Source organism: Anastrepha ludens, chromosome 6, assembly GCF_028408465.1.
Source record: "Anastrepha ludens isolate Willacy chromosome 6, idAnaLude1.1, whole genome shotgun sequence".
Classification (NCBI taxonomy): domain Eukaryota; kingdom Metazoa; phylum Arthropoda; class Insecta; order Diptera; family Tephritidae; genus Anastrepha; species Anastrepha ludens.
The window spans coordinates 107681952-107695121 of record NC_071502.1 but is presented as its reverse complement, the minus strand read 5'-3'; the positions used below and the strand labels follow the sequence as shown (position 1 = coordinate 107695121).

The 13170-nt window shown below is 29.2% G+C and overlaps 1 protein-coding gene across 6 annotated transcripts in view; it reads right to left on the bottom strand.

Annotated features, from left to right (window-relative positions):
* The window catches only part of LOC128865756 (pancreatic lipase-related protein 2), a 31221-nt gene extending 18411 nt beyond the window's left edge, over positions 1-12810 (bottom strand). Inside the window, exons 1-2 of one of the 6 annotated variants that reach the window (XM_054106074.1) lie at positions 12417-12810; positions 8624-8951 (exon numbers count right to left, since the gene is read on the bottom strand). In XM_054106074.1, coding sequence (XP_053962049.1) covers positions 8624-8672 — 49 coding nt within the window. In that variant the 5' untranslated portion in view covers positions 8673-8951; positions 12417-12810. The remainder of the gene's footprint in view (positions 1-8623; positions 8952-12416) is intronic. The other 5 variants (XM_054106075.1, XM_054106076.1, XM_054106077.1 and 2 more) reach the window with 5 other exon arrangements.
* Positions 12811-13170: the final 360 nt, after the last annotated feature.

Below are 13170 nucleotides of genomic sequence, written 5' to 3'. Positions count from 1 at the left end.
TTTTATTAATTTTTTTATTGTTTTTTATTAATTAATTTTTAATAATTTTTTTTATAGGATTTCTCGTAATTTTATCAGATTCCTTTAAGGATTTTTGTGGGGTTTCTCGTTACTTTAGCAGATTCTTATGAAGAATATTGTTTCTTATTTTTATAAAAAAAAATAAATAATTGGCTCGTACACTTCTGTTAGGTGTTTGGCCGAGCTCCTCCTCCTATTTGTGGTGTGCGTCTTGATGTTGTTCCACAAATGGAGGGACCTACAGTTTCAAGCCGACTCCGAACGGAAGATATTTTTATGAGGAGCTTTTTCATGGCAGAAATACACTCGGAGGTTTGCCATTGCCTGCCGAGGGGCGACCGCTATTAGAAAAATGTTTTTATTAATTTTGCTTTCACCGAGATTCGAACCAACGACCTTTCGGTGAATTCCGAATGGTAATCACGCACCAACCCATTCGGCTACGGCGACTATAGACTTTTTAAAAATGTTTTTGAGTTCTCGACGAGTCTAATATAAGAATATTTTCGTAGTTTATGTCCAAAAAACTAACTCATTTTTTAAACACTATGGCTCTAAAAAATTTATTTTCATTACTACATATTTTAGTTAGTAGCTTATGAAAAAACTTATTTATAAAATATGGTAAATCTACAAAACCATATTTTCATCATAATTTTTCAACATGAAATCCTTAATAATATTTGCAAATCCTTAATACAATAATATTTACAGATAATAAATTATTGTTATATACAAATATTTCTAAAAAAAATTATTACCAAAATTCATCGAAATAAATAAAAACTAGTATGTATCCCCCGAAAATGGGGTAGGCTTTTTTCCCACGGAAAGTAATCATCATATGTAATATGTAAGAACTTATGCATATAACATTTTTAAAATTTTTTTTCAGTTAAATCAGTAATTTTTTTTTAAATTACTTTATCTTGCCCTTCGCCGTGAACTATGCGCAAAAGAAAATTACAATAGCCGGGTTTTTGACTACGCATATTGATTGTGAGCTTAAATGGTTTAAAAAATTTCCACAAAGAGCAACGCTTTAAACAATTACCAACTATGCCAGTTCGCGTACTTCTCGGTACCACAGGCAAACTTGCCTAAAGTCTTCACCCAGAATAATAATTTTCCCACCAAAAGGCGTCTCATTTTGGTGAATATCGCGCAAAAGACGATCTAAACACAACAGAGCTCTGCCAGGTACCATGCTAGCTTCATCCCAAATAATAGCTTTTCCTGCCTTTAATGCCTGACCAGCTTTAGTGTTTGGTTTTACCAAAAAAACTGACGATTCAGTCAACGGTATGGGGAATTTAAAAACGCTGTGAGCAGTTCGCCGGCTGGCAACAAAATTGAAGCTATACCTGTCCAAGCTACGGTAATAAGTGATTTCTCCAATACCACGAATATAGTGAGTAAGAGTTTTATATAGAAATGTTTTTCCAGAGCCACCAGGACCATCAATAAAAACAGCTTTAACAGATATGCCCTCATCATTTAACATTTTACATAATTCGTCAAAAATGTGTTTTTGTTCTCGACTAAGCTGATCTTTTAATGTTTGTGCGCATATCAAATCGACTTCAATATCACTTGGTCGTCCTAGGCATATTTTAAAATTAACTATGGATGTACTTTTTTCTTAAAATAAATTCTATTTTGCGTCTGTCCAAAACTCTTTCTAATTTGCACTGTTACCGTTGTTTTAAGTGAATTGAGAAATTTCAAGTCAATTGTCAATTCTTACCAATTATTGCCATCACAACAAAATTTTGAAAAAAATTCGCAGCACCCGTTGGGACTATGTTCATGAATACATATTTTTTAGCAAAGATAACAAAACAAAACAATTATTGAGAATCCAAATGTATACAATGCTGTGCTCATTAGAAAGAGAGCTAAACAAAGCAAACGTACTCATATATATGCGTATATTTGTGTGTCATTCCGCTTTGCATAGACATCGCTGTTACCAATATGAGAATTTTGATAACTTTACACGCAAGTATTTCATGAACAAATTAACCAATTTTAATTTTTATAATTTTCCGGATATATGCTCATCAAAACCTTTCTTTTGATATATATTTCATATCTGTACATATTGTAGTTTAGTCAGAATAAGCGCCATGTTTTAAAATAATACTATAGATGTTAATAAAAATAATAAAATTTGAAACACTCAAATTGTATCAACCATTAAACAAAAATGTTTATTATAAAAATATATTTTTATTTTGAGTTAATTTTTTTAGAATAACCTCCTCGGAATTGAGAATTATTTTATGAAATCTGCAAAAATAGGAAATATTATTTCTCACAAAAACGAAAACAAATTTAGGAGTAGAGTTTAGAATTTTCATAAATTTTTATTATTTAGGTGCACACCCTAATATACTTAATCCTGCCATAAGTTCTGTTACAAGTTAAGTCCGTTATAAATTATAATACTTTTTTTAGTGAAGCTAGTTTTATTTAAATAAATAAATAAATATTAAAGAAAGAATTTAAATTTTCATTCGAAATGGTCACCATTTACTTTTGCTCAAGCCTTTAAACGATTAGGTCATTCAGCTATTGTAACGCACGGTTTCCATACGTATATGCACACACAACAAAAGCTTGATTAAATTAATAATATAGAATTTATATTTTCATTTTTATAATCATAATAATAATTATTATTTCTTTTTTATCAATTTTTTTTAATTTTTTTTTAATTTTTAATAAAACATTTTTTTATTCGCATACCTCATCCAATTTCCGTGTGTTTTCGCGCCTACTTTTTTCTTTTTACTTTGTTTACCACAATTTTGTATGTTTTTCTTTTGGCGGTGCTTCGCTTCAATGCAAATTTATTAATTTTACATGCATTCGATTGAAGGCCACAACGCAGAAGAGCCGGCACCAAAGCCACCAACTAAGGCAACAATGCTGATGACTTCGCGTGCTTGGCTTAGTCGAAGCCATGAACTTGAATTATGAGCAAGTTCAAATGGCAATAAGCTACGGTATTTGAGTCAATGCGGCGATATTGAATTAATTTTTTTCCGCTTTTTCAAATCGCGATGAAGTTGAATAGTTAAAGAAGCTAACAAATTAACAATAAAATAGTAATAATTGTAAGATGATAAACTTCAATAGCTTGCAGAAAATTACTAATTTCAGCAGAATACTTCACTGGCACCTCTACGGTAATTGGTTTTGTAGTTTTGCTTATTTTCTACCTTTGGTATTTTAGATGAAAAAGAACAAAACAAAATACGAGCATACACATTTTTTTATACCAACTCGATATTCTACTCCACCTAACGACCTTGTCAATAACTGCTGCTTGGGCTCAGCTCTGATGGACAGCGATCACGGCGGCAATTCTTCTGGTTCTGTCTGTGCATCGCTGGGTTAACTTTTTCTCTTAAGTGCGTGATTTTTTGTTTTGCAAAATTGTTTGCTAGAGAAAATTTGCATTACTAATTAGCACTCTACTAATGATGATATTGATTGTACAAATATAAAGTATCATATTTGGATGCGCTTCGCTCGTTTGAAAGTGAAAATAAAAACCAAATAAAAAAAAATTACAATAAATAAAAGAAAAAAATTTAAAAAATTAGAGGTATTTAAAAATTATAAATTAAAAATAAATAAATTGAAATAAAAACAAAAAAAAAAATACAACTAAATAAAAGAAAAAATGTTAAACATTAAAATTAAAAAACTTTTTGAAAAACGAAAAAATTAGAATAAAATGGTAAGATATAATATATAATAAAAATAAAAACATAATAAAAAAATTAAACAAAAAAATTAAAAAATTTAAAAATAAGAATTAGAAATTAAGATAAAAAGTTAAAAAGCAAAAGTAAAAATAAAAGTAAAATTGAAAAAAAAAACAATAATAAAAACAAAAACCAAAAAAATAAAAATAAAATTATGTAAAGGAAACAATGTAAAAAAATGCAATTAAAAAAAATTAAACAACGAAAAAATTAGAATAAAATGTTAAAAAGCATGATAAAAATAAAGCCATAATAAAAAACTTTTAAAATTAAAGAAATAATTAAAAAAATTGCAAAGAAAATGATTTTAAAAATGAAAAAATAAATGTTATAAAATATAATAAAAATAAAAACATAATAAAAAAATATAAAAATTGAAGAAACAATTTAAATAATAACAACTAAAAAGTCTTTAAAAGCGAAAGAAGTAAAATAAAATGTTAAAAAATATAATAAAAATAAAAACAAATAAAAATTAGAATTAAATTAAAAAATAAGAATTAGAAACTAAAATAAAAAGTTAATAAAAATAAATAAAAGTAAAAATAAAATAAAATAAAAAAATTTAATAAAATAAAATAAAAATAGAAATAAAAATAGTAGTTTAAACATAAAAATAATAAAGTAGTCACTGCTACAATACTATCCAAAGGGTATCTGATTTTCAAATTTTTGATACCTCCTGTTTAAATTAACCGATTTCCTTAAAAATCTTTCTGCTTGAGAGAAACGAGTGAACATACAAAGCAGCCAAGGTCATCAGACTACGTGAATACTATGCGTGTTCGATATGTCTTTTCCTCGACGATTTTGCACATAATTTTTAGCTAATATAGTAACAGTGAGATTGAATATTGTGATGACGAAAAATTAGGTTCTCAAATCTTGGTAATTATTCTGTTTATACTCTCTTTAAATCAGATAGAGTAATTTTTGAAGGTTCAACAGCTCTCTGATTCTATATTTTAACAGATCTTTGTAAAACTCTCGCTTCTAGTCTCACTTACAACACAACACCACCTTAGTACAATAAATGTTCGACTTCAAAGTTGTTGTTGTTGTTGTAATAGCATAAACATTCCCCATATATGAGCGATAGTCCTTTGCCGGATATTAATCCAGATATTCCGACAACGTAGAACCGACTGTCGTGGTAACGCAGTCGTTGTGTCGAGTTAGCCGGGCTTCACATTTGACTTCCTATGGTCAGAACTTAGTATTTTTGAGGCGTCGAAGTCACATTTTTGACATCTAAAGTCGCTTCTTGCAAGGTTTGAACTCATCTAGCATACAATTTCTGTACTTTTTAAGTACCAATACATTTTATTGTTCACTGAGTGATGCCTCCCAATCTTCATCTTAACATTTTTTTGCTTGTTCAGACCATTTCTAACCCTCAGTGTCAAAATTACTACTTTCCTATTGTGTAAATGGAAATTTATATGTTTCCAAGGATGAGTATATTCTCACCCAACCAACACGAGGGGCGCAGCTCGTATGAGGTACGAATTGTTTTTATTTGGCGCTAGGCCAAGGAAGGCAGGAGTTTGTTAGATGTCCTAATCTAAGACTTGCGACAATATTCATTTACTTTATATAGCCCTTTTTCGAGTTGAAGAAGAACAGCAAAATGTCTACCGGAGGAACACAAACAAAATAGTTTCTCTTTGACCATATTAATGCTTTTATTATTATTATCGTACATTATTTCACCTATTGCTAATTAATTCTACAATTTTTTGTTTAAATTCTGTATCGCATTTCGTTTTTTTTTTTTATTTGTAATTACATTACATTACACAATTTCAGACCCATATAAAACATCGATTTTTGTGCTTCATATCATTTTGCATATAAAAACTATAGAAACTAATTTTTGCTACCTAATGCCACCATAATTCTTTTTTATTGCGGCGTTATAGGTAAATAAATGACAATTGCAGTTAAAAGTTGTAGGTAGCCACTTCAATCTAATCTAACCTTGGTGCTATTTTATGCCAGAAAACTTCTTATGCGACTTTTTTCATATTCTTCTCAACTTTATCATAAATTATATAAATATATATAATTGGCGCGTACACCCTTTTTGGGTGTTTGGCCGAGCTCCTCCTCCTATTTGTGGTGTACGTCTTGATGTTGTTCCACAAATGGAGGGACCTACAGTTTTAAGCCGACTCCGAACGGCAGCTATTTTTATGAGGAGCTTTTTCATGGCAGAAATACACTCGGAGGTTTGCCATTGCCTGCCGAGGGGCGACCGCTATTAGAAAAATGTTTTTCTTAATTCTGGTGTTCGTCGAGATTCGAACCGACGTTCTCTCTGTGAATTGCGAATGGTAATCACGCACCAACCCATTCGGCTACGGCGGCCGAATGCAAATGAAATAAATCATGAAAAACTGGTTATGATGGCGAAATCTATTAAATGACTGCAATAAATGAGATTCTTCTCTTTAAAAAACCTTACAAATTCACTTAAGTCATAAGATATTTGCCGATATTATGTTAAATATTTGTATTGCTGGTTACAAATTCTATATTGATGCTTGCTGTTAAATGCTGTGTTGTTTGTACATTTAACAATAAAAAAGCGCCCTTCGTAAATGCCTATTTACATGGATTACTCTCACAAGCTCACAGTTCCATGTTAGCGCGCCCTGTTAAATACGTTGTTCACTATCAACGTTATATAAGCAGAGAATGTTAATCTGATATAAGACACCATGAGAATGCTAATTTTACATCGGTTGCTCTCACAAGTTCACAGTTTCATGTTAGTGCGCACTATTAAATGCGTTGTTACTAGTGGAACGTTACATAAGGCACCAGGAAAATGCTACTTTACAGATGTTGTTCAAACAGTTTCGCAGTTTCATGTTAGCGCTCACTGTTATATGTGCTTAGAAGCAGTTTTACGTGTCAGCGTCACAGAACACATCACTCAACATCAATGCGACATGTAAAAAAGTCATTATTTATGTAGTGATCATAACACAAAAAAGTGTTGGCTTTATTTAAATAAATCTCTTAAATTTCTGCAATATCGTTTTATAATCAACAAGGCGTGTACACAGTTTCGTGAATACCACTAATAACTTACTATATTTCTTCGCTAGTTCATAAATTCGCGTTGCTTGCGTGTGCAATTAGCTAGTTTTCGCTAAACAATCATGCCATTATATTATATTTTTTCTTGCTATTTCGTTTTTATTTAATGTATAAGACTGGATTCTTCATTTTGTTATTATTATAAATATGTATATTGAATATGACTGTTCTTCTCTATACGTGGTAAAACTATTTTTTTATTTTGTTTAGTTTTCATTAACTTCAATTGGCGCTATTTAACAAGCCACAGTTTTTGTGTTGTTTATATTTCGTATTTATTTATATACGCGCCTTTTGTGTAAATATATTTATGTTATTTTTATGACTGATTTGCGATATTTTATGGCCATTTTGTTCACACTTTGTTAGTCATTTTTCTGAATTGAATAGTTCTTTGTTTTCTACCAAGTGGCATTAAAATGTTTCTGAACATGTGATAATTGGACTAATAAGCGTAATGTTTTTATTTTTCATAGTACTTTGCTATACTTAGATTACGCCTTCTTTACAAATATGTTTCTATAATAAATAAAAAAATGTCAGATTCAAATATATTTATGCCACACATCAAGCCAAACGAGTGGCATAAAAATCCTCAGAAGAATTTTGGGCTCAGCAGCGCCTTCAATTTTTGAAAATTTAAGAAATTTACGAGAAGAATTGGATTAGGCTGGATTTGTGTAGAACAGGAGATCATAATTAGAGTAGAGTATAAATATTTATTGTGTTTAAGATCTAAAATGGTGAAATACATTATGTTAAGTTGACTGATCTAACAACAATCTCACTTAGACAACAACTGGTTCGTAGTATTGACAAGAGAGGGTGAAGAGGACGTTCACACGACAATCGGTTCTACGTTTCCAGAACGTGCCGGATTTATATTCGGCCAAAGACTGTCACTTATGCTGATAAAACAACTACAATAACAGGACTTAGGCCTCAGAGGGGGAATGTTATCGCGAATTGCAGTGATACAGGAGGTGCTCTAGAATGCACTTAACATTTTCTTAAAATTAACATTGCCTTAACATTACAACTTCCCTGATGTCTTAACGAATTTGCAAAATCCGATGAATGGCTGAGACTAATTAGCTGATTCATGTCTAGCTAAAACCAGACAAAAACAGGGAAAGTTCTACGAATTATCATCCTCCTACCGACAAGAGAGACATACTGGGTTATCGAATGGGCTTGTGGTAGCCATAGTTTCATGTCCCAGAAACGAAGACAGCTAAATTTTAGCTGATAGATAAACACACAAATATAGTATATACATATTAATAATATATAATATTTGCATTTTTGCTGTTTTTTTTTAGCATTTTCGACCTTAGAATAAAAGTTTTTTGCTACACAATTATCGTTCACAGATTATCATTCACAAAATAATTTCTAGAACTTATTGCATAATAATTAATATATTTGAAGCATTCAAAAGAGAAAACAAAATTCTTTTTCTAGTCACGTACATCCATTAGAATTTTTTCTTGCTTTATTTACGCTTCATTTCATTCAAAGTATGAATTGTGCACAGCAGCCAATAATTGACCCATCTCTCATTCAAACTCATAATTAGCAAACCGCTCTATGATTTCCTCGTATTCAGCTTTCGGCTTCCGCATTTCATATTTTTATCGCATTTAAAGTCGAAGCACAAAATTTATTCTAAAATTTTTTAACGAGTCTCTAATTTATAAGTGCTAAGTACTCACCTATTAGTAGTGAAAATATTCCACATAATGTTGAAGTAGCAGGAAGCATTCTCGTTGCTGGTGAAGGTCAAGTTTAGCGCTAAGAATTTTTTGGTTTTTGCTTTTTTTTTGCTGTTTTAGCAAGTTGATTGAAATGAATTGACAAAAATTAACATACGAAATGATCTCACACTGGTAAGTAATTACAGAACTGGAACCGGTCTTTATCCCTTCTGTAATCTATCCCTTAAGTGATTTATTATTTTATTGAAAGATTATTCGCATATATCACTGGTACATATAAAACTTGAATTATTCACATTGACTAAAAAAACTATGAGGAAGTGTACTGAAAGTTTTAAATGCTTTTATAAATATTTATATTTTTCATATTTATTTCATACACATAACAGAAGTGCAGCTTTCAAGGCAGACAAAGAAAGAAGGAGAGACCCGAGAAATAATGAGAGAGAGAGAGAGAGAGAAAGAATATATATCTAAACAAGTTCACAACATTTGCAGAGAATACAAATAGACAAAATTTACAAAAAACGGAGAAGGGTCGACCGGTGTAGGTAAACGCCGGACACAAACCGCGGCAACAACGCGCACTTATCCGAGCGTTTATCACCCGCACAAACGCAGCAACGGCACAAATTACCGCAAGGTAATACCAATAAATGCGACGCCGGAATGGATAGCACTTTATAGTGCCCACGAGCACTAGCCAAAAAGTAGGCACCGAAAAAAACGCCAAAAAAATTGGGACCAAAAAACGCCCCCAAACAGTAGGCACCAAGGAAATATAACGCCAAAAAGTAGGCACCAAAAATATATTTCCAACAAGTTTGCACCAAAAAACAAGCGTCAAATAGTAGGCAGTGTTATTTCTCACTAGAAATTAGCAACTCTAAGGAAAAACTCAGGAAAAATAGCCTAAAGTGTATCTAAGATATGTATAAGGTATACCCCTCTCTCTCCTTTTCCTCTACGTTATATCTTTTTGCTCTCTCGCGGAACGAAAATGCCGAAAACGTTGCATGGCCTTGAAATTTTACTCTCCTTTCTCGCTCGTCCATCGACGCCTAAGAAGTGTCACTTCAATAAATTTTAAAAAATGTTTGCCTTGAAAATAAATATAAATTGAATAAAAACTAGTTGCGGGTGAATATAGTTTTATTTAAATTTCATTTAGTTTAATTTTTTAAGTATCCTTTTATATTTTTATTTTATTTTCATTATACTTCCATACGAATTTCTATTTTGAAAAAAATGTATTTAAATATTAATACCGCATAATTTTTTATTTAGAATTAACCCTTTACTTAACTTTTGAACCTATTTAATATAGTTCTCAATAAAATAATAATTTGTATCATTCAACTAATTTCAATTTTACTCGAAATATATTTTATTTACAATAACTTTTCTTATTCTAAAATTGTGAAGAAGTTTCTTTCAGTTATTAAAATATTAACTTTTTGAAATTCGAATTTAATGTTGAAAATTAAAATTAGAAAAAGGCAGGTCACAAAAAAACTTTTTTAAATTTGTGATCCAATTTATTTTAATACTTTTTTTTAAATTACTTTTAATAAAAATTACAAAAAAAGTCACTTCATTTTTTTTTTAATTATAATACTTTTTCAATTTAATACAAATCACAAAATATGACACTTAAAATTTTTCTAAATGTTAATGAAATTATTACTTGAAAAAGACCTATGAAAGGCATGCTTGAAGTTTTTCACAATTTTAATAAATTTTTATTTTAATAAAATGTAAAAAAGCAATGCATTTCAAAACATTTAAAATTTTAATTGAATTTTTTTCATTCATTTAATTTTTAATGAATTTCACGAAACATAATTGAATTGGGTTTTTATTCGAAAGCATGTTTTTAATATTTTTTTTATTTGAATTCAATTTTTATTTATTTTATTTTAGTTTTAATATTTTGCTTATTTAATTTAACTTGTTTTTGAATGCCTTCAAAACCTCCAAAAACGCAAACGCAGAGTTTATGCAAATTCCAATTAATTTTTGTTTTAATATAATATAAAGAAAACTAAAAGAGTGGCATTTTTCAAAAATTTAATTAAACCTTTGTTTCTACTTAGACTAAAATATGTATTTTCAAAAATTGTATCTTGTTTATTATTTATTTGATTTATTATTTAACTCTTTTTTTTACTAAAACTTCCCAAAATGCCACTGCGAAGTTTATAAAAATTCTATCTAATTTTTGTTTTTTGCTTATAAGATTTTTCCAAGACTTAATTACATTTTTGTTTCTATATGAATCAAAATATGGATTTTCATATCTTGTAATTAAATATTTTTTTTGCCTAAAACTTTCAAAAACGCAACTGCGAAGTTTATGATTTTTTGAAATAAAGAAATATTAAAGAAAAGGTGTTTTTTAAAAATTTAATTAAGTTTTTATTTCTACTTAAATTAAAATATGGATTTTCAAAAACCGTATTTTGTTTATTAATTATTTTATTTTATTTTATTTTATTTTTTTTTTTTTTTACTACAACCGCAACTGGATAGTCTTTTTTAATTTTAATTCATTTTTTAAGGCGTTCAAAAATTTCTCAAATTTAAGATAAATTTTTACTTTATCACAGATTAGAATATGGCTTTATAAAGTATATTTCAATATTTTATTCTCTTTTTTTGACTAAAACTTCCCAAATTCCAACTGCAAAGTTTATGAAAATTGTCATTCAATTTTTATTTTAATGTAAAGAAATATAGAACAAAAGGCGTTTTTCAAAAAAATAATTAATTTTTTTATCTAAAAAAAATAAATAATTGGCGCGTACACTTCTGTTAGGTGTTTGGCCGAGCTCCTCCTCCTATTTGTGGTGTGCGTCTTGATGTTGTTCCACAAATGGAGGGACCTACAGTTTCAAGCCGACTCCGAACGGCAGATATTTTTATGAGGAGCTTTTTCATGGCAGAAATACACTCGGAGGTTTGCCATTGCCTGCCGAGGAGCGACCGCTATTAGAAAAATGTTTTTCTTAATTTTGGTGTTCGTCGAGATTCGAACCGACGTTCTCTCTGTGAATTGCGAATGGTAATCACGCACCAACCCATTCGGCTACGGCGGCCGCCAAGAATAGAATTAGAATAAAAATGGATTTTCAAAAACCGAATTTTGTTTATTATTTATTTTATTTTATTTATTTTTTTTTAATTTTATTTTATTTTATTTTTGACTACAACTTCAAAAACCGCAACTGGATAGTCTTTTTTAATTTTAATTAATATTTTTAGGCATTTAAAAATTTCTCAAAATTTTAATTAAAATCCCAACTGCAAAGTTTATGAAAATTTTAATTCAGTTTTAATGTAATAAAATAACAAAAAAAAAACATTTATTTAAAAATTTTCAAAACTTTAATTAAGTTTTTGTTTCTATATAGAGAAAATAGATTTTGAAAAATTGTGTTTAAATTTTTTTTTTTTTGCAAAACTTTTTAGTAAAAATTTTCTAAATATTTTTTTTTAACTTTTAAGGTTACAAGTAAATTTGGCTTCTTGGCTATTTGGTAAAATTTTCGAATCAATTTAAGTATTTTATACAGTTCAAAAAGTTGCAGAGCTCCTCACAATTTTAACTAATTTTTGATTTTAATACAAACTAACAAAAAAACATATATTACATTTACAGTTTTTTTCAAATTTCATTAATATTATTTTATTATTATCTCCCATGCCACAAGTAAATTTAGAAAAAAACTTATTTTTCATCACATTTCACACTTTTTCTGAAAAAAATTCAAATTCTATTTTTACATACATATTTCAATTTTTCTGTTTATATTATATATCCCAAGCGCTGATAATTTCCAGCATTTAAAAAATATTTTCCACCAATATATAGTCACATCACTTTTTATGTGCCTTTAAGAATCAGTCTTATAACTTTGCTTTATTTCATAAACTTATTTCAATAAAACAATTTATTTGATTTTTATTCTAACTTTATAAATTTTTAGAATTTAATTTTAAGCACATATTCTCTAATCTATCATTTCCAATGGATTTGAAATTTCAATCATATTATTTTCTTAATTCACTTTTTTTAAATAATTTTCTGTCCTTTCCGTCTGCTACACTGCGCCGGCGCTTGTTATGCAACCAATTCCGTGCGAGCAAAAATCTACACTAAACCAACGCTATGCGAAGATGTGCTAGCCAAAGCCTTATGCTAGCAAGTGCAAGAAAAAATTATCATAAAACTAAAAACAGCAAATAAATAAATAAAGAACAAAGTAGGTGCCGATGTGAGCGCAGAACCGAGAGAACTGGGTTGTGAATCAGCTGTTTCTGATTTGTTTAATTGCATACTAAAATTGTCGTTAAACAAGTAATGTACTGACTAGAATTAAAAGTAAAGTGATAATATATTATATATTATATTATATAACAGCAAAAAAAGAAGAAACATCAAAGTAAAGCAAAATGAAATCAAAGTAAAGTACGCCACTCTGCTCACTACAAACAAAAGACTTTAGCAACGAACTCGTGCTCGGCATTTTACCCACTCAGCA